Source organism: Bos indicus, chromosome 4 (assembly GCF_029378745.1).
Source record: "Bos indicus isolate NIAB-ARS_2022 breed Sahiwal x Tharparkar chromosome 4, NIAB-ARS_B.indTharparkar_mat_pri_1.0, whole genome shotgun sequence".
Lineage (NCBI taxonomy): Eukaryota > Metazoa > Chordata > Mammalia > Artiodactyla > Bovidae > Bos > Bos indicus.
This window is the reverse complement of record NC_091763.1, coordinates 106,650,147-106,669,637: the sequence shown is the minus strand read 5'-3', so window position 1 is coordinate 106,669,637 and position 19,491 is coordinate 106,650,147. Positions and strand designations below refer to the sequence as shown.

Sequence of the window (19,491 nt, the reverse complement as noted above, 5' to 3'; positions counted from 1 at the left end):
GAATTCCATGGACGTGAGCTAAAGCAGCAATCACTGAGCTGAAGGTTGGTGGGCCAAAGGTCTCGCGACTAAGCAGACTGCTTAGAAACAGAATGAAGCTGCCCCCAGCTGCTTACAGGAGTTGATTATTACTTTCATTGTTGCTGCCTCCTCTCCCTGGTCTGTTGAATAGAGCCAGGAGAGGCTAGGGGAGAGAAGGGCAGGGGTCTGGTGTCTCAGCTCTTGGAGATGGCACTCAAAGTGTGGGGAGGCAAGTGGGCAGTGGCCGTGGATGATGCTCGGACAGCAAGGGCTCTGTCTGATGCTGCGACCTCTGGGAGAGGGCCGCTGGCGGGAGCCAGAAAGCCACGTGTTCGTCTCCCTTGGGAGAAGCGCCCTGGAGCCCTTGGGGGAGAGGGTCAGTAAGCTATCATAAAGCGGAGGTAGATGTCCAGGTCCTCATCCAGGAACCAGGCCACCACTTCCGCCTCAACGTCCCTCATAAAAAAACCATAATGCTGGCCAGGTTAAAGCAGAAGGCGAGGTCAAACAGGTGGTCACGGATCGCCGCCACCTCTGAGGTCTTGTCATCCTCCTGCTGGGCCATGTCCACCACCTGCCACATCTCGCCCACTGAGGCGGCCATGAAGTGCTCTTCAAACTGTTCTCGATCTTGGTCTGGAATGGGGCAAGGGGACGGCATGAAAGGAGGGGTTCTGCCTGCCCTGCCCTGCCCCTGCCATGCCCTGGAGATGAGGAGGAGTTGGGGAACGTGGGTGCCCCTTGGCCCACAGCCTTGTCCTTGACCACAGAGGTGATGCTCCTGGCGGGGGGTGGGGTGCAGTCCCTCTGTCTGTATGCGATCATAGTCCCCACTCAAAGACATGCATATCCCACTGCCAATGCAAACTGCCTCCTCCAAAGTGTTACCTCATTTGGGGAGTGAGGGGCCATCTTAGAGAAGGATGAACTTCAAAGACCCTCTTTCCATCTCCACAGGGCCCCATGCACATCAGCTGGCCCCAGAGTGCCCTGAACATGGCTCTGGCCAGGAACCATGGCTCTAGACCCTTTATAGGACACTCCACTGCAGCAGTACAACAGGGCCCGGGGCGATAGCCCGTAATCCAAACCTAGCTCAGCTTCCCCTCCAGCCTGACAAGTGATCTGGCTCCACAGAGGTCTGATCCCCGGCTCCAGGGGTCCTCCTCCTTCTTCCCCTACCTGTAGAGGGTGTCTTCTCTTTCTGACTCCTCTCATCTAGGCCTGGGCTCCCTCTCTGGGTCTTCACCCCCTTGACTCGCAGCAGCAGCAGGAGGGCGCCCAGGAATGCTGCCCTGCAGAGCTGGGAGCCCAAGGAGCTCATGGGCCTGCCCAGCCGCTGCCCTTGGTCTTCACTCGTCCCAGTGCCCTGCTGGCTCCCCCGCCTCCTCCCTCCCCTGTCCGTTGTCCCGGCCCTTCCCCCTTCCCAGCACCGTTTTCTCCCTTCCCTTCCAGAGGACCTGTGATGTCATGAGCTCTGTGACATCACAGCCATGGGCTCAACCCTCATCCCAGCTCCCTAGAGAGTTCCACTGGCAGGCAGGAGCATGGAGAGTAGTCCGCAGGGGACAATAGAGGCTCCGGGGAGGACTGCCGTGGACCTCAGCAGTGGAGGACCACCGCAGTGACCGAAGAGTCTGTGCAGTCCTTTCACGGCCGTTATGTCGTGAGATCCATGTGGCAACCAGGACTCAAAGTCGTGGCATCGCCGTACCCATTATATAGATGAGGAAACCGAGGTTCACAAGAGAAATGACTTGCCCATCGAAGGTCACACAGATAATAAGGTGCAGAGCAGGGCTCTTGCAGATTCTTTAGATTTTAAAGATCACACCTTCCCACCCCACTCTTCTGTGCAGCCTTTCTCAAAGGAAAGCAACTTGCATAAACTGAGGCCCAGACCTATGTCCAAACGAGTCTCTTCAAGTCCTGGGCTGTGCGTGAAACTCAGTCCATCCAAAATGAGGGCAGGGGAGGACTTAATTGGAGGAGGAGGTAGGTACCTGCTTTGGGTGTGAGAGCAGAGTACTCTGGACCCAAGTGGAACCGCCCTCTCATTCCTTGTCCTCCCCTGGACTAGTTCTAGCTTTGCCCTCTTGTACTGACAGACGAATGCGTCTTGCCTCATTTCACATCCTTCTGTACTCAAAGCTCTTAAGTGTTTAAACTCAGTCTCTAAAGGGTGAGAGGAAGAGAGTCTTCACAGAAAAACCAGCATGGCAGAGGCGAGGATCCCAAGGAATGGATCTCAAGAAACCTGCCTTCACATCCCAGTCCCCGCCCTGCCCATAACCCTGGTGAGCACAGACCTGTTGGCAGTAATAGGTTGGGGCTAGCTGACATCTGCTTCCTGGAGCAGAGGGCTAGGGACACGGGATGAAGGCCATCTTTGGAAAACCAGAGTCAGATACAAGCCATGAGGGACAGCCAGGTGCCAGGACCGTGAGCTCACATCACTCCCGGCATCCACACACGCATGCCTGAATGAGCCATCAGATGCAGGGGTGAGACACGTCCAGAAATGGGCGCTCTTCCTCAAAGGGAGCAGGTGGCCGAACAGCAGGGCCAGCAGAGCCTCCTTCCCAGGGATGCCGCCCTTGCCAGCCGACAGGCTCACTGGGAGACTCTCCCCTGGACGGCCGACACAGCCTCCTATATACTTCCGTGATCCAAGCCCGGTGACAGGGTGACTGGGGAGCGGTACAGGAGGTCACCTGACGACGGGAGAGGCAAGTTTCAGTAAGCGGGTGACCCTGTTCACCCTTCCCTTGCACTCCTTGACCTGCAGGTCCAGGAAATGCTGCTTGCCTGGAAAGAAATCACTAACCTCCTCCTGGCTATTTGGGGGAGGAGTTTCTGTGTTTCTGGCTAACTGAGAAGCCATCTCCAACTCTCTGAGTTTGGAGGGGGCGGGTGGTTGGGGTTGGGCCTGTCTTAGGGGAGCAGCTAGAGCCGAAAGGACCAACTGGCTGGCACCGACCACCACAACTCTAATTTCCTCACCAGACACCTGCCTGATGCCCTGTGCCTAGGAGATAAATCTTCATGGGAAACCAGGAATCCCTTCATGTTTTTTTTTTTTTCTTATTACAAAAGTATATTTTAAAATTATGGAAAAAAGGCAAATAATTCCACCATCCAATGACAATTCTTCTTCATATTTTTAAAGATAGTATTTGAATTCTTTCCCTACAGGGCTGTGGGCAGGTAGGGTGGGAGTGTATGACCAAATATTGAAATCCAGGCTTACATGCTGTCCTCCTTTCTGGGCTCCCCTGGTGACTCAGACGGTAAAGAATCTGCCTGCAATGTGGGACACCTGGGTCTGATTCCTGGGTTGGGAAGATCCCCTGGAGAAGGGAAGGGCTACCCACTCCAGTATGTATAGCCTGGAGAATTCCATAGACAGAGGAGCTTGGTGGGCTACAGTCCATAGGGATGCAAAGAGTCGGATACAACTGAGTGACTCACACTTTGCTCCTTATCATATCAGAATAAGAGGTCTGGGGCCTTTGATGCCAACGGGCTCTGAGATAAAACAGTGAGGTTTTATCGGGGGCCCTGGACCAGCTCTCATCTACTCTCACGAGACCCTGGGGCATCACCATCATGCAGGGAAGCATCTGCCTGCAGGAGGGAGGTTGTAGCACTCCTGGTTTGCAGAAAGCTCCCAGAGGATGAAGACTGATGAGAGAAGGGAAGAGAGGGTGGCCATGCAGGACCTGACAAAGGGGACGGAGGACTGGGGAGAGAAGCCAGAGGACAGAAGAGGAGAGGGCTCCCCAAAGATAAGGAAGTGAAGTGAAAGTCACTCAGTCGTGTCGGACTCTTTGCGACCCCATGGACTATACAGAGGAGAAGGCAGTGGCACCCCACTCCAGTACTCTTGCCTGGAAAATCCCATGGACGGAGGAGCCTGGTAGGCTGCAGTCCATGGGGTCGCTAGGAGTCGGACACAATTGAGCGACTTCCCTTTCACTTTTCACTTTCATGCATTGGAGAAGGAAAAGGCAACCCACTCCAGTACTCTTGCCTGGAAAATCCCATGGACGGAGGAGCCTGGTGGGCTGCAGTCCATGGGGTCGCTAGGAGTCGGACACAATTGAGTGACTTCACTTTCACTTTTCGCTTTCATGCATTGGAGAAGTAAATGGCAACCCACTCCAGTGTTCTTGCCTGGAGAATCCGAGGGACGGGGGAGCCTGGTGGGCTGCCATCTATGGGGTCACACAGAGTCTGACACGACTGAAGCGACTTAGCAGCAGTAGCAGCAGCAGGACTATACAGTCCATGGAATTCTCCAGGCCAGAATACTGGAGTTGGTAGCCTTTGCCTTCTCCAGGGCATCTTCCCAACCCAGGGATCGAACCTAGGTCTCCTGCATTGCAGGCAGATTCTTTACCAGATGAACCACCTGCTGCTGCTGCTGCGTTGCTTCAGTCGTGTCCGACTCTGTGCGACCCCATAGTCGGCAGCCCACCAGGCTCCCCCGTCCCTGGGATTCTCCAGGCAAGAACACTGGAGTGGGTTGCCATTTCCTTCTCCAATGCATAAAAGTGAAAAGTGAAAAGTGAAAGTGAGGTCGCGCAGTCGTGTCCGACTCTTCGCGACCCCATGGACTGCAGCCCACCAGGCTCCTCCGTCCATGGGATTTTCCAGGCAAGAGTACTGGAGTGGGGTGCCATCGCCTTCTCCAACTGAACCACCAGGGAAGCCCAAAGAAGCCCAAAGATCAGGAAGTCATTTCTAAATCTCCAGCCTGCCAGGTGGGATGAGGGGACAGTTTGGTCTCCTTCGGGAAGCTTGTTCCTGTTCTCCACCCCTCCACTGAAAAAGAACAGTACAGACAAAGGCGTGTGCAAGTGGGAAGGGAAGACCCAGAGGTGGAGGGCCCCTTCCCTCCTCCGGCACCCAAGGACCGTGCCCTTGGTGCCAGCCTGCGCACCTGCTCTGTGCGGCTCGGACCGGGCCCTCCTGCCCCCACTCCCTCCAGCACTAGCATTATAGGCTGAGTATTACTGGGCAGGCGCTCCTTTCCTCTGCAGCCCTGCTTATCAGCATATCTACACCCCCACCTCATCCCTATCGCTCCCTCCATCTCCTTAGACTGGAAGTCTCAAGGCTTCGGAGATCATTACAGCCCCACACTGCCCCACCCCCAGCAAAGCAGAAAAATGTCCCGCAAGGTGACCCCTCCCCATTCCCAACCGGCATCTGCCCCCTCCCTGGGGGAGCCCATGCTTCCTGCTGCCTCAGGCACTTCCTCTTTCTTTCCTTACTTATTTTCCTTTCAGTTCTCATCCTTCTCGAAAGGTGGTTTTGTCCATCCTTCAGTCTCTAGAGAAGTGCTCTCTCTTTCCTACAGCAAAGGAAGTGAGGGGTCCTTGCCCCGGAAGACCCCCAAGGTGGAGGGTCCCCAGCCTATCTCCACCCACGCCTCTCATCTTTATAAGCAGAAGGTTCCCAAGGAGCAGTGAGGTCTGATGGGTGACTTGGACCTGAGGTTCCACTTGGCAAGTCAGCTCCAGTTTTGCCTCCCACCGGCCGTGGGGAGTCACACGCATCTCTCTCTGCTCCATCTTCTCACTTAGGAGAGAGAGACACTTCAGCCTGCACCCAGGGAACTTGGGGATCTCTTCAATGACTACAGTTCAGGAGATATATCTGAATATGTCTCTTTGAAAACAATCAGGAAGAAAAATGGAAACTGTTATATCATAAAATAATTTAACACTGTCTTATCTTTACTCCTGCTCCTCCTGTTGACTCACTCCTGGAGGGAGTCCTGTGATTTCCTCCACCACTGCTCAGTCCCTGCTGCCCAGCCTCTGTGGACGTTCAGGGCTCACTGGGGTCTCCTCTGCCTGGAAGGGAGGAACTGGAACGGAAGAAGAGGCCCTGGGCTTCTCCAGGAGGAGGGGCAGCCAGGAGACCTGCTGGCTGCAGGGGCTGCGGGGTACTAGGCAGAGCAAGAAGTTCTGGGGGCTTTTGAACCCCTCTGTGGAAGAAGAATCAACTGTCCTTGAGCTGTTATGACTATGTTTTACAGACTCTGCTGTGACAGCATGTAAGTATCACTCCAGTTTTACAGATGAGAAGACTGAGGCACAGAAAGCTCACCTAACTGACCTGTAAGGACAGAAACCCAGGATTCAAACCCAGACCTGCCTGACTGCAGAGCTGGAGGGCTTTGCTTCTCAACTCTCCTGCATCCTAGGTAATTGCTCAGCTGGCTTGTAGGACCCACCTTTGGGCTCTGTCCTGGCTCCCAGGTCAGATTCCTGGGCCCCACCCCTCCCCTGGCCCGGTCTCAGCCGCCCTAGCTCACTGATAGGAACGAGCTCCCTCCCCCCTGGCTCTGAGGCAGGCTGTGTGCCTCAGGGGCTTTCTCTAGAAAGAGCTCCTCCCCTCCAGGTAAAGTCTCTCTCTCCTGGCAGGGCCCCCAGTCCCCTCCATGCACGTGTACACCCTGCACAGCGCCACGCCAGATCCACTTGTGACCCATCCCTCCTCCTCGTCTCCGCTTCAGCTGCCGGCTGCATCCTAGCCCTGCTCCCTTGAACCACCTCCTCCCCGCGACTGGCCACTGCCCGGAAGGAGAAGACATGGGAGCACCTCCATCCAAGGCCAGGGGTCTCTGGATCCAGCTTCAGAAACTGCTGACCTCCTGGCTGGTGGGACAGCAAGACTGGGATCAGCGTCTGGACGAGATGTACATGCTGCAGCAGCAGAAGTAGGCTTTCCCCCTCTCCCTGAGCCTCAAGCCCTCAGCCCACTTGGGTCAGTCTGCCCTGCCCACCAGAGCAGCCCAGAGTTCAGTGCCCGGTGCTGGGATGGGCCCATGCATCTGTTATGGAAGCCAAGCTCCTATGTCAGCAGTGGAAGAGGGGTGTGGCATTGGGTCCCGGGAAGGCTGGGGCAGGGTGATGCTTGGGCTCTCACTTACTGAAGGTGGGGTGGTGGGTGCTAGGGACCCAAAGATACCAGACAGGAGAAGCCAGCATGTATGGCAGGGGTGAGTGGGGCAGGGTGGGTGCAGGCTAGTGGGGAACGGGGTGCTGGGGAAAGGTTAAGATTCTGTGGGTTTTAGGACACTCAGGTGAAGAAAGAGTGAGGAGTTACTGTTAATGAAAATGAAATTGATGGCCTGGCAACGGGACAGCTCTGGTTTGTGCAATACCTGGAACTGACTAGCTGACTGTGGAAACCAGATGACCCTGAGGAGTCCCAGTGGGGACTCCTAGAGCCCATCTGCGCTTCCCGAGTCTCCTGTGTGCAGGCTGTGTTAGATCTGGAGCAGACAATGAGGCTTGAGCCTGTCTCTGGCACACCTCCGATGGGACTGGTGACTCCGAGGAGCAGAGCATTTTATGGTCAGCCCTGAGGTCTGGACCCTGGAAGACTAATGGGGGCAGGGACCCATCCTGAAGGCAGGCTTCTCCCGCTGGGTGTTCGGGGGACTTGGCTCCCATCAGAGAGTTGCCATTAGCAGATCTGAGCGGGCAGCCAGGGCTAGACTCACGGGCATTGGCTTCTCCAGGCTAGAGGCCAGAGTACGGAGGCTGCGTGCAGAGCCTCTGGACTCTGCAGTCCTGGCCCTGGTTGCCCTGAGGTGGGCACGCTCACATGGAGGGTATGGGTGAGATGGGCAGCAGGCTGGTCCCCACTCCACCCGATCTCTCTGGAGAGAACTTCAGTGAGGGGCGGACCTGAGCCATACCTTGAGATCAAAAGCTTCTTCAGATAAAAAGCTTCTTTCCCCTGGCTCGGGGGACCATTGGAAGAGAGGAACGGGGGGCTAGGGGTCATCACAGGAACCGCCCACCATCAGTCTGTTTACCGGCCCTTCACCTCTCCCCTCCTGACCCTCAACCTGCCATCCGTGTGTCCACCTTCAGAGCCAACACATACTTGCCCAGCAGGAACCGGCTTCGGCATTATCTCTTGTCTGGCTCACACAGGCAGGGGAGAGACAAAGATTAACCCGCAGAGGTACCACAGGAGGAGTATCTCCGTGGGGCTCCTCCCACCCACTCTGAGATGCACACACTCAGAGAAGCTCACAGCCACGCGCTCTTGCAGACAGCACGTTCAGACTCTTGAGTCGAAGGAGGACACTTAAGGAAGGATGGATCCTTCATAGTCCATCTCAGAACTCTCCCTCCCCACAGCAAGAATGTGCATCTGGATAGCCCCCAGGGAGTCAGAACAATAGCTGGCCTCTCTCTCAGCCCCCTCCCAGTCTCTCCGGCTCCTCTAAACTAAAGAGAGCCGGTTCAGCAGGCCTGGGAGCAGGGATGAAACTGGGCAGAAATTCCCTCTCCTCCACCCGCTACTGATTCCCAAGTTCCTGAAACATGGACTCAGCTAGAATGACTTGGCCAGGCCCACCAGGACCAGCCATTCCCTCCCCCGTGCCCCCCTCCCTCAGGTACTCTGCTGCTTAGTCAGCTGAGCCAGGAGTCCCCCCACCACTGGTGGGAAGAGGTAGTAATGCCGCCCCACGGGGACCCTGAGCTAGGGTCCAGGAGACAACACTGCAACGTGTCACCATGCATTCCGTGTGGCCGCTGTCCGTCCAGGAGGACAAGGACTCTCTTCCTCTCTGCTCTTGGCCTCTCTGCCATTCTGTCTCTGCCTGACTCCGTTCATCCTCTGCCAGGATTCGAGAGTCTCCTCTGCTTCGGGCAGCCAAGGACAATGACCTGTGTGTCCTGAAGAAACTTCTGCTGGACCGAAACTGTGACTTCCGGCAACGAGGTGAGATCCGAATTAGAAGTGGTGGAGATGGGGCAGAGGCCCCGGCCATGCCCCGCAAGGCACTCTGAGGGTTTCTGCCAAGGGGCGGTGGAGCGTGTCTCTGGAAAATGTTGATGTCCCTGTCTCCTCTGCTCCAGGGGCTGTCGGGGAGACGGCACTGCACGTGGCCGCCCTCTATGACAACCTGGAGGCTGCCATGGTGCTGATGGAGGCTGCCCCCGAGCTGGTCAAGGAGCCTGCCATCTGTGAGCCATTTGTAGGTGAGGTGTCTCCATCGTTTTTCAAGGTGGACCCAAGTAGGGGAGACTCTGAAGTCACCTCTTACAATGAGCCTCTGAGGGTAGGTCGGGGAAGGAGTGATGGGTGCTCAGGAGTGTGGGAGGAAGGCAGAGGTCCTGGTCTTGGCTGTGAGTGTCTGGGACCTGCTTTAGCCATTTGTTATTTCCCTTCAACTCCTTTCACGTTCCATGAAGAACGGAACTCTCTCTCTTTCATAGCTGCACTAGAGTGATTACCCTTATATGCCACCCGCAGTAGTCAAGAGGCGGAGACAGCTAAGTGGACCTGCCTGAGGGACGTCTGGGGCTCAGTCTCACACCATTCTGCTGAGTCAAGGGAGGAAATCCATGCAAGGATTTCAGGGATCTCCTGGAAGCCAGGGGGGATGCCTTGTCTCCGAGAGAGTTGGGAACAGACACCCTGACAGACGGCTCTCTTGTCCAGGTCAGACGGCCCTGCACATAGCAGTCATGAACCGGAACGTGAACCTCGTGAAAGCCCTGCTCGACCACGGGGCCAGTGTCTCTGCGAGGGCTATAGGCTCCGCCTTCCGCCTCACTCCTCACAACCTCATCTACTTTGGTGAGAGCAGGACCGGGGCTGGGAGGATGGGGGTGGGCACCAGTCAAGGGAGGGTGGGCTGAGGAGGCCCCGTGCCTGGGGAGACTAGGAGAGGTCGGCCCTCATAAGGCCAAAGGCCAGAGCCAAGCCTCCACCCACACCCCAGGTCCCCTCCAGAATCCCCGCCTCTGGTCCTGCTGACAAGGGGCCCTAGGCCCAGAGCGGAGACCGGGGAGGGAGTGGCGGTTGCTTGGAGACACCGCCCCTCCCCCCTCCCCGCCTGCATCTCACGCCCGGGCCTCTGCCTCTCCAGGGGAGCACCCTCTGTCCTTTGCCGCCTGCATGGGCAGCGAGGAGATTGTGAGGCTGCTCATTGAGCACGGTGCTGACATCCGGGCCCAGGACTCCCTGGGTAAGAGCTGGGCTGGAGGGGGCGCTGGGAGGCTGGGGGTGGCAGGGGAGAGGGGAGGGGCTGGGACCGCCCTCAGGCCCCCCCGGGGTGGGGGGTTGTCCTGGGGAACGGCAGGGACTCTGGTCCCAGGGGTCACGTGACACCCCGTGTCCTCTCCCAGGAAACACAGTGTTGCACATCCTCGTCCTCCAGCCCAACAAAACCTTTGCCTGCCAGATGTACAACCTGCTGCTGTCCTACGACAGGCGAGGGGACCACCTGCAGTCCCTGGACCTCATGCTCAATCACCAGGGCCTCACCCCCTTCAAGCTGGCCGGAGTGGAGGGCAACACTGTGGTGAGGGGCCCTCCCCCAGGCCCACGGGGGTCCTTCTCCTGACCCTTCTTCCCAAACTCCCCAAAAGGGAGTACCTCCATCTCCATCACTAAAATCCTCAGCCTCAGGAATTTCTGACTCAGGGGGATTACAGAATCTTACCTGAGAATATCTGCTGTGGTAACCCAAAGTTCCACTCCCCTTGCCTATTCTCTCCTTCAGATCTTTATAGGATTTGTGGGAAGGAAAGACAGCCCCAAATTAAAGGTTCAAGTCAACAGAGGCTTGTCAGTTCCCAGCTGTCCACCAGATCCAAGGAGTAAGCAACCGTGGTGTTGCCCTTGACCTGCTCTTTACATGCTGACCCCCGTCTCACCCCTGTGTCCACCCAGATGTTCCAGCACCTGATGCAGAAGCGGAAGTACATCCAGTGGACGTGCGGGCCGCTGACCTCCACTCTCTACGACCTCACAGAGATTGACTCCTGGGGAGAAGACGTGTCCTTTCTAGAGCTTGTGGTCTCCTCCAAGAAACGGGAGGTATGGACACCACGGAGGATTAAGGGCTGTCAGGCGTCTGTGCAGAGCCCGTCTGTTTACCAAGATCCTCAGCTCTAGAGGCTTCCCTGTAATAGATGGGGGTGAGGGTAGACTCCTGAGACTTTGGGAGAAAATGCTGATCAATACCCCTTCCCTAACTCTGCTCTCTCTGCTTAGCTCTGGTCCCTTCTGCTTACCTTTCTCATACTAACACTGCATACGAGTTCTCCAGATAGATGTTGCTTCCTATCACTTATTCATTCAGCATATTGAGTTTCTTGCTGGGTCCCAGACACTGTACCAAGAACTGAGAATACAGAAACAAACTCAAAAACAGTTCCTTTCAGACAGCTTTGTCAATTTCCCATCCCTGTTCTCAGTAACTGTAATAGCCTTCAAGATAAACATTGGGGTCTATACTATGAATGGTACCTAATGACGCAATGGTACATAATGGTGCAACAGACTGGAGGTCCGTTTACATTGGCTTGGATGGACCAGAAAAGATGTCACAGGAGATGTGCTTGAGCTGGGGCTTCTAGAAGGAATTGGGAATCACCAGGCAGATGAGGAAAAAGAGAGATTTCCAGAGAGGGAAAAATGCATGGGTCATTCAAACAGTATTGGATTGGGTGACATGAGGGAAAGGAAAGTTTGTTGAAGATTTATAAAAAGAAGAAAATACTGATGCTTTCTGGAACCTCCAAGATGGTGGCAAAGTACAGTTCTTATTGTTTATCTGCCACCCAACAATTTCCTAGAAACCCTCAAGAGCCACAAAACTCAGATGATCGCTGGTACTAACAAACAGAGGATCTGGTTTATCAGAGGATCTGATGAACAAAGTGGCTGGTTGCTATGAACTTCTTCAGAGCAGGATTTCTTAGGGATTGGAAGCCCAGCCTTCACCTTCAGTTCTATCAGGCAACCAAGATTTGTTCATTATGATGAAAATAGAGGCTCTCTCACTGGAGCTTCTTCAACCTCCTGCCTTGTTCTGCCCAGCAGGTCTAGAAAGCCTCCCCCATCCCAACCCCGTCTCTCTTCTACTCTGTAGGCTCAATGGGAAAAGGTACTTTTTCTGCTTGTGGGTAGTCCCTCCAGCTAAACTCTGACTTTGCCTTTTCCTACTTTCTTAGATGCATCATGCCATCTATCATCCTCTTTCAGGAGCATCTTTAAAGTCTCATTGGCCACTTAGATCTGAGCATTAACCTACCCAGCTTAGATTATGGCCACACCCGACTCTCCAAGTCCTCTGTTGTTCCTCTCATGTCCGTAATACTTGTAGAGCAAATCTGACTACATGCTTGCTTGAACCTTCCAACAGTTTTCCATTGCATTCAGATAACAAAGTCCAACTCCTTAGCTTGGCATTCATGAGGTACCGTGATCTGGCCTTCAGCTACTTCATACAGGATAATCCCTGCACCCTCCAAAAGATTCTGCCACATCCCCCTCATATGCCAATGTCTTCTCACCTCTTCCTGCCTTGGCAACTGCTGCTACTATATAAAAGACCTTGCCTAACTCTCCATTCACTCAACTATCTCAGCCATCTATGTCTCGTCCTTCAGAGTCTCTGAGGAGCTCAGAGATCCTGGTATTTACTTCTGCCATGGTTTATCTGCAGCACTAGCCTGAGGCACCACAAATAGTAGAAACTGACTAGTCATCTGTAAAAGAAATGAATGAAAAGATGAACTGAATGAATGACACTTGTGCTGATCATGATGCTGCCTGCCTGGGACCCTGTGGGGAACCTGGTGCTGCAACTCACTATGTTGGTCATCCCCTGCTGCCCTCTTCTTCTATGGCAGGCTCGTCAGATCCTGGAGCAGACCCCAGTGAAGCAGCTGGTGAACTTCAAATGGAGAAAGTATGGGCGGCCTTACTTCTGCATCCTGGGAGCCTTGTACGTGCTCTACATGATCTGCTTCACCATGTGCTGCATCCACCGCCCTCTCAAGGCCCGTAGTGGCAACCGCACAGACTCCCGAGACATCACCGTATTCCAGCAGAAGCTGCTCCAGGTGACTCTTAGAGGGGATAAGAGGGGCTGTTAGCATGGGGTGATGGCACTGGAAACCAGAGCCATGCTGCCCAGGAAATATGCCACTCCCTTGACTCTGGCAGGGGCAGGCTCCTGATTACCTGGACATAAATTAGGCGGGAGTTAAGGGGACCAAAGCTGGGGCTTAATGAATACAAGTGGACTTGTCCAGGGAGTGATGGCTTTCTTGTGAACTTTGAAAGAATGCTTAGTTCACCTGTACCTTTGTAAAATCCCTTGTTACTCACAAAGGTCTGTAGACCAGACCTTTGTAAATGTGACCTTCAACAGAAGCCTTGTTGTTCTAAAGGGAGGAAGAGTGTGCTCCAGGTCCATTTCCTGAGTCTGCCTGTGAGTAACACAGACATTCTTCGGACCTTCATTCGCTTCTGAACACAGAATGAGTGCATTGAAAGTGAGGTATCAGCTGTCTGACCACCTGTCAAATGTGCTGCAGAGGATGCCTAGATTGGGTAGCAGTTAGAAGGAAATAGTCTCTAGGGTCCCTTTTACTCTGGTTAGCTTGCCATTCTGTGAGTCACCTTCAGAGACCTGGGGTGAGGATGGCTGACTAGAGATGTGGAGTAGATGTCCAGGTCTGCTGTTGAAAGGAGGAGACTCCTTGGTGTGACAGAATGAGCAGGCTCTCATGAGTGCTTCTGGGCATGTTGAATGTACATGTTCATTTAATAGGTAACCAAAATTCTTGTCCTAGTGACCTGAAAATACCTAAAAGGGAGTGCAGGCATGTGGGCAGAAAGCAAAAGACACAGGAGGAACAATTTTGCCAGGGAAGAGCTCAATGGCTAGAGATTTATGCTCAATGCAGAATGGGTCAGCTAGAGGTATAGCTCAACCTGGACTTGGAAAAGGGGCAGTTTGGGGGAGTTAAAGAACAAATAACCTAAGTCGAGTTAGCTCAAAGGCAGTGGATACTCAAAGAAAGGACAGGGCAAAGAGCCTTATTAAATGCTGAAGTAGGTCAAGTCACTCTAAGCTTTTAGAATTGCCTCTTGGTGTATATACAGTGTGGCCATGTGTCCAGAGCCTCTGACTGTCACAAAGCAGGGTTTGCTGCCTGCAGAACACAAGGCTGAGTGTGGTGGGGCGGCCTTGTTCGAGGTGGGCATAGGTGCATTTGGGGGAAGCTGGGTTCCCTGCGTCTCAAATGGGACACGAAGGTTGTCCCTGGTGTGGAGACCATACACCAGGAAATAAGGACGTGGAAGGGATGGCCAACTGAGATGGGCCAGTGATAATGATGAAGGAAATGGATAAGCATGGGGGTGGCTGGACATTTCCAGTGCTCCTGACTCTGATTCCTCAGATGCATTCTTTGCCAGCCTTCCTTTGTTTCAGGCTGACTGGGGGGGATTTTCTGGATCTAGAATGCAGATCCAGAATGTAGATAGCCTTCTAGCCAAAGAGTTGGGTGATGCTGAGCAACTGACTACCACCAAGGCTCCTTCTTCTTTCTTACCTTCTTCTTACCACGGTGTCTCTTTCTCTCTGGGGGAGGACTAGTTATGTCCCTGTGAATATAATGTTCCTTTGACCCAGATAGTCTAGATAGTCTAAATTATTAGCAGCTACTTCCCCTTGCCTCAGGACTAGATGAAGCATAATTATAGCTAAGTGCTCTAACTTTCTTTCCATCTTCTTTTTCCTTTCTTTTCCCCCTTCAGCATTTTTACCCTTTTGCTCACTTTGATAAAATCTACATTAGCCCAAATAGAAGACTCATGACTTTCAAATATTCTTTTCTTGGTTGGGTAGGTGGGGCTTAAGAAAGCAGCTGTGAGCAGTTTGAATAGGGAAGAGCATCAGGGAAGGTCTGTGTATTTTCGGCATGAGCCCTTGGGCCTTGGTCCTGAGTTGATGGGGCCCATATGTTCCTCTTAGCAGGAAGTCAATTGGGATTAGATCAGGAGCTCCCAAATTTATCACCATGACTTGAAAGATTCTGCTTTCATGATGCGCCACATTTATTGAATAATATGGAATTCTTTTTTTCTACATTTCTATTGCTTGAGAGTCTTAGAAATATGAAAATGTACCAACATAGGGTCTTGATTAATGCAGTTGTTGCCATATTAATCAGCCTACCGAGCTTTCTCTTAGATAAATGAGTACTTTTATATTAAATTCTATTAATAAATCTGGACACACAGAGCTCTCAGTCACTGTAGGATTTTCTCTGTGGGTCTCATGGGATCTAGAAAAGTCACTGGACTCCACGACAGTAGCCCAGAGCACCATCGCAAAACACTGGAAAGGAAAGAAAATACTCCTTTATTTATACAAGGTGGCATAAACTAGGCAAAAGCAGTCATAGGAAAGGGTGGAGTTTGGGAGATATTTTAAGAAATGTCTTCACTCTAGGATGCTTCATTGCTCAGCCATAAACGTTATGCTATTCCCAGACTTCCCAAGAACTCTCTTAATTAATGAGTTAATTTCTTGTCTTCATTCAATGTTTACTTGGTTTAGGCAGAACAAAGTGCATTATAATCCTAGTTCCCCTAGACTGCCAAGTGAGCATAAAGTTCGAAGTCTGGGATTAGGTGGCTTAGATTTAAGCCCTAACTCTAAAACCAAATAGCTGTTTGACTTGAGCAGATCCTATGTCTTGCTAGATCAGTAGTTTTTTAACCAAGACTACTTATTAGGGCTTCTTTGGTGGCTCGGTGCTAAAGAAACTGCCTGTCAGTGTAGGAGATGCAGGTTTGATCCCTGGGTTGGGATGATTCCCTGGAGAAGGAAATGGCAACCCACTCCAGTATTTTTCCCTAGGAAATCCCATGGACAGAGGAGTCTGATGGGCTACAGTCCCCGGGGTCACAAAGAGTTGGACACAGCTTAGTGACTAAACAACAACATCGACAAATTAGAAACATAGAAATCTGGTAAAAAAAAAAAAAAATTATGGATCCCTAAGCTGCCCCATACCTGAGGCATCAGAATGTCTGAAATGGTGGCCCCTGGCACTGGTATTTTAAAGAAATTCCTTGATTGATCCTCATACTCAGCTTGGCTTGAGATCTGCTAAGCTTTCTAAGGTGAAACTGATCACTCTGATTGTTTAGACCCCTGATTTGCTGTTCAGCAAGCGGGTATTGATCTCCCATCATCAGATTTCCTTTCTGTGTTTTGATGATTTTCCTTGATCTCTCCAATGCCCTTTGCTTCAAATTACTTTGCTAATTCATTCATTAGACAAACCTCTACTGAGAGCCTAAGCGTGCCCCAAGCATTTATTGTAGGTATTGGAAACTCAACCTGGTCTGAGCAAAACACACTTCACCTCTGCCTTTTGCCATTTGCAGACTGATTGACATTAATTAAATGAATAGATATTTCAATGCAAACTGTGATTGTTACAATTCACATGAGTTTTGCTTATGATCAGAAGACAGGATGCTGAGAGACTCCTTGAAGGAGGAAATGGCAACCCACTACAGTATTCTTGCCTGGAAATTTCCGTGGACAGAGGAGCCTGGCAGGCTATAGTCCATGGAGTCACAAAGAGTCAGACATAACTGAGCATTCATGCACCGATGAATTCAAGGTGGAAAGTGAATTCTAGGCAGAGACAATGCATATACAAAGGCCCTGGGGCAGAAGAGTCTTGTGAATGTCTAGGAACTGAAAGAAGACTGGTTAGAATAGAGGGAGCTGGGGCAGGAGCCTCCAGATTAGGTTGTCTGGGCAGATCTTTCCCAAATCATGTAGGATGTTGCTGGCCATCCCAAGGATTTTACTTTTTATCCTAAAATTAATGAGAGGCTCAGGATTTTAAACAGGGGAAACACTTGATAATTCCTACATGTTGCAATTCCTCACAAACTCCGCTATTTAAAGTGCCATAGTTATTTGAAACCCAGCTGTACGCCAGCTCAACACTGTTTTACTTGAGGGTCCTACCCAACTCCCTTTGGAACAAGCACAGCAAATTAAAGAGAAGGCAGAGGTGGGAGAAACGGAGAGCCCGGGAGGTAAAAATAACATCTATTGGGCGCTGGCTTTGAGCACTTGCCATGCATTTTCCGGTGCTTCTGAGATCTTGTGAAAAAGCAGATTCAGAGAGGAAAGCTGATGTGGGCCCTGAGTTTCTGCGTTTCTGACTCGCTGCTGGGTGAGGCTGGTGTTGTGATTCTGTGGACCGCATTTTGGTTGCTAAAGAATTATACTGGGTGATCCTCATAGATGCCCTCATAAGTAAATGAAATTCTTATAACCGTTTTAAAGATGGTGAATCTGAAGTCGTGAGAGGTTAAGTACTTTGGTAAAGATGCTCGGCTAGTAAGGGCAGTACTGGTTGGGGTTCCGGTCTGTTTCACTTCAGAAGCTTCAACTTTAATACAAAGCCAGATCATTTCTCCCTCCAGAGAAATATGCTGGATTCCAGGTTTCTTCCTCAGAGGGACCCACTGCTTGAGGAACTCCTGTTTCCAGGCTTCGATAGGTAGCCAGTGCCTGCCACACTCACCTGTACCTGGGCACACCTGATATTCCCCCCCCGCAAGATAAGAGGTGCTGTGCTGGAGTGCAGGAGTGGGGAGTCAGTCAGACGTGGAGTTGCCTCTGACCTCTAGCCACTGAGCTACTGCCTATGCTCCAGTGTTGATCATTGGTTCAGTTCAGTTCAGTTCAGGAGCTCAGTCGTGTCTGACTCTTTGTGACCCCATGCACTGCAGCACACCAAGCTTCCCTGTCCATCACCAATTCCCAGAGCTTGCTCAAACTCATGTCCATCAAGTCGGTGATGCCATCCAACCATCTCATCCTCTGTCATCCCCTTCTCTTCCCTCCTTCAATTTTTCCCAGCATCAGAGTCTTTTCCAATGAGTCAGTTCTTCACATCAGGAGGCCAAAGTATTGGACTTTCAGCTTCAGTATCAGTCCTTCCAATGAATATTCAGGACTGATCTCCTTTAGGATTGACTGGTTTGATCACCTTACAGTCCAGGGGATTCTGAAGAGTCTTCTCCAGAACCACAGTTCAAAAGCATCAATTCTTCAGCTTGTTGTTGGTCAATGTGGACCCCAGTTTTTTATGTGATTAACCTTTTGGTGGCTAGGGGTAAGTCCTGCTTCTGTGGGAATGGATAAGGATGTCTCCATAGAGAAAAGACATCTGCTGGCTTAATCTTCCTGAGAAAACACAAAGACTAGGACACAAAATAAGCCCCTGGAAGGTAGACTTATAAGGTAACCATGAGATCTTCCTCCCTTTTTGGCCTAGTGATTCTCACTTGGGGATCTGTAGTAGAAATATTTACATCTTAAAAAAAAAAAGATGCTTGATTCTTGCACCAAATTAGAGTCTCCAGGGTTCACCCAGGCATATGTGCTGCAACAAAGCTTCCCAGCTGATTCTTGTATGTATGTATGTATATGTGTATGTGTGTATATGTATGTGTGTGTGAATGTATGTGTATGTGTGTATGTGTGTGTCTGTATATGTGTGTGTATATGTATGTGTGTGTGTGAATGTATGTGTGTATGTGTATGTCTATATGTGTGTGTGTATATGTATGTGTATGTATGTGTGTGTGAATGTATGCGTATGTGTGTGTGTGAATGTATGTGTATGTGTGTATGTATATTTTTGGCTGCACCGAGTATTCGTCATGGCGCTCGGGCTTTTCTAGTTTTGCAGTGAGCAGGTGTGGGCTTAGTAGTTGTAGCATGTGTGCTTGGTCGCAGTTGCTTAGTTCCCCAACCAGGGATCGAACCTGGACTCCCTGCATTGGGAGCATGGAGTCTCATCCATTAGATCACAAGTACCACCGCCCCCCCAACTAACCAGCTGATTCTGATGGGCAACCTGGTTAGGAATCCCCGCACAGTTTAGAGGATGAGAGGAATGATTGTATGAATGACGACCAAGCAGGTCTCTTTCTGGGAGCTTCATTGCTCTGCAAGAATCTTGGGGAGAAGGAGAGGGTCTCAGATGTGGTCTGACAAGTGTCTCCAGTGCCTTCCCCCTCCTAGTGGTTGCACTTGCTCCCCACCCTTCCCCATGGTGGTACCTGGGCCCTGCTAGGCCCACCCTTCTCTGGGCATTTCCTTCAAGACAATGAGCTCAATCAGCTGGTGAGCAGGACACTCTCTGTAAGCCAATTCTTAACAAAGTAAGGCCAGTCAGCCTCCAAGGGGCTTTGGCCATTGACAACTCCTGAAATTCTAAGCCATACAGAGAGGTTAAGAACTCTAGTCATTGTTGAAAGACGCTTATTTTTTAAAGGAGCTGGGGGGGGAGGATTTTCTCAGTGCATCATTAACTAAGCCTACTTAGGTGACCTTGAGCTAGGAATCTGGAAATTCCAGGCGAGCCCAGTTCGTCATCATCCTTTCTCCATTTACCTCCCTGCTCTCGCTTCCTGGTTCCCCTCTGCCTCCCTCCAGCTCTTAGATCATGCTCAGCAAGCACCTGTCTGCTTACCTGCTTCCTTCTCTCCTTCCTTCCTTGTGAACGCAGCATCTACTGTGTGTGCATTGTGGATAAAAAGGAGTTAGAGGTCCCTGCTTTAAGGGAGCTCTAAGAT

The 19,491-nt window shown here is 51.7% G+C and overlaps 2 protein-coding genes across 2 annotated transcripts in view; one reads left to right on the top strand and one right to left on the bottom strand.

The window, feature by feature from the left end:
* Positions 1–11: 11 nt before the first annotated feature.
* Positions 12–1,428, bottom strand: LLCFC1 (LLLL and CFNLAS motif containing 1). The gene is made up of 2 exons (XM_070788299.1): positions 1,204–1,428; positions 12–657 (listed from the first exon to the last, which is right to left on the bottom strand). The coding sequence occupies exons 1-2, from the start codon at positions 1,343–1,345 to the stop codon at positions 479–481; spliced, it is 321 nt and encodes a 106-aa protein (XP_070644400.1). The 5' UTR covers positions 1,346–1,428; the 3' UTR covers positions 12–478.
* A 3,308-nt stretch (positions 1,429–4,736) lies between these two features.
* TRPV5 (transient receptor potential cation channel subfamily V member 5) overlaps positions 4,737–19,491 on the top strand; it is a 33,840-nt gene continuing 19,085 nt past the window's right edge. Inside the window, exons 1-9 of the mRNA XM_019959601.2 lie at positions 4,737–6,238; positions 6,551–6,754; positions 8,684–8,781; positions 8,919–9,041; positions 9,505–9,642; positions 9,935–10,033; positions 10,194–10,369; positions 10,741–10,887; positions 12,708–12,920. Coding sequence (XP_019815160.1) covers positions 6,627–6,754; positions 8,684–8,781; positions 8,919–9,041; positions 9,505–9,642; positions 9,935–10,033; positions 10,194–10,369; positions 10,741–10,887; positions 12,708–12,920 — 1,122 coding nt within the window. The 5' untranslated portion in view covers positions 4,737–6,238; positions 6,551–6,626. The remainder of the gene's footprint in view (positions 6,239–6,550; positions 6,755–8,683; positions 8,782–8,918; positions 9,042–9,504; positions 9,643–9,934; positions 10,034–10,193; positions 10,370–10,740; positions 10,888–12,707; positions 12,921–19,491) is intronic.

Bases quoted from the DNA above. Each gene is read 5' to 3' on its own strand.
- LLCFC1 (XM_070788299.1), bottom strand. From the start codon at position 1,345: ATGAGCTCCTTGGGCTCCCAGCTCTGCAGGGCAGCATTCCTGGGCGCC. The intron at 658-1,203 runs GTAGGGGAAGAA...GCCCCATTCCAG, and splicing joins AGAGAAGACACCCTCTACAG to ACCAAGATCGAGAACAGTTT.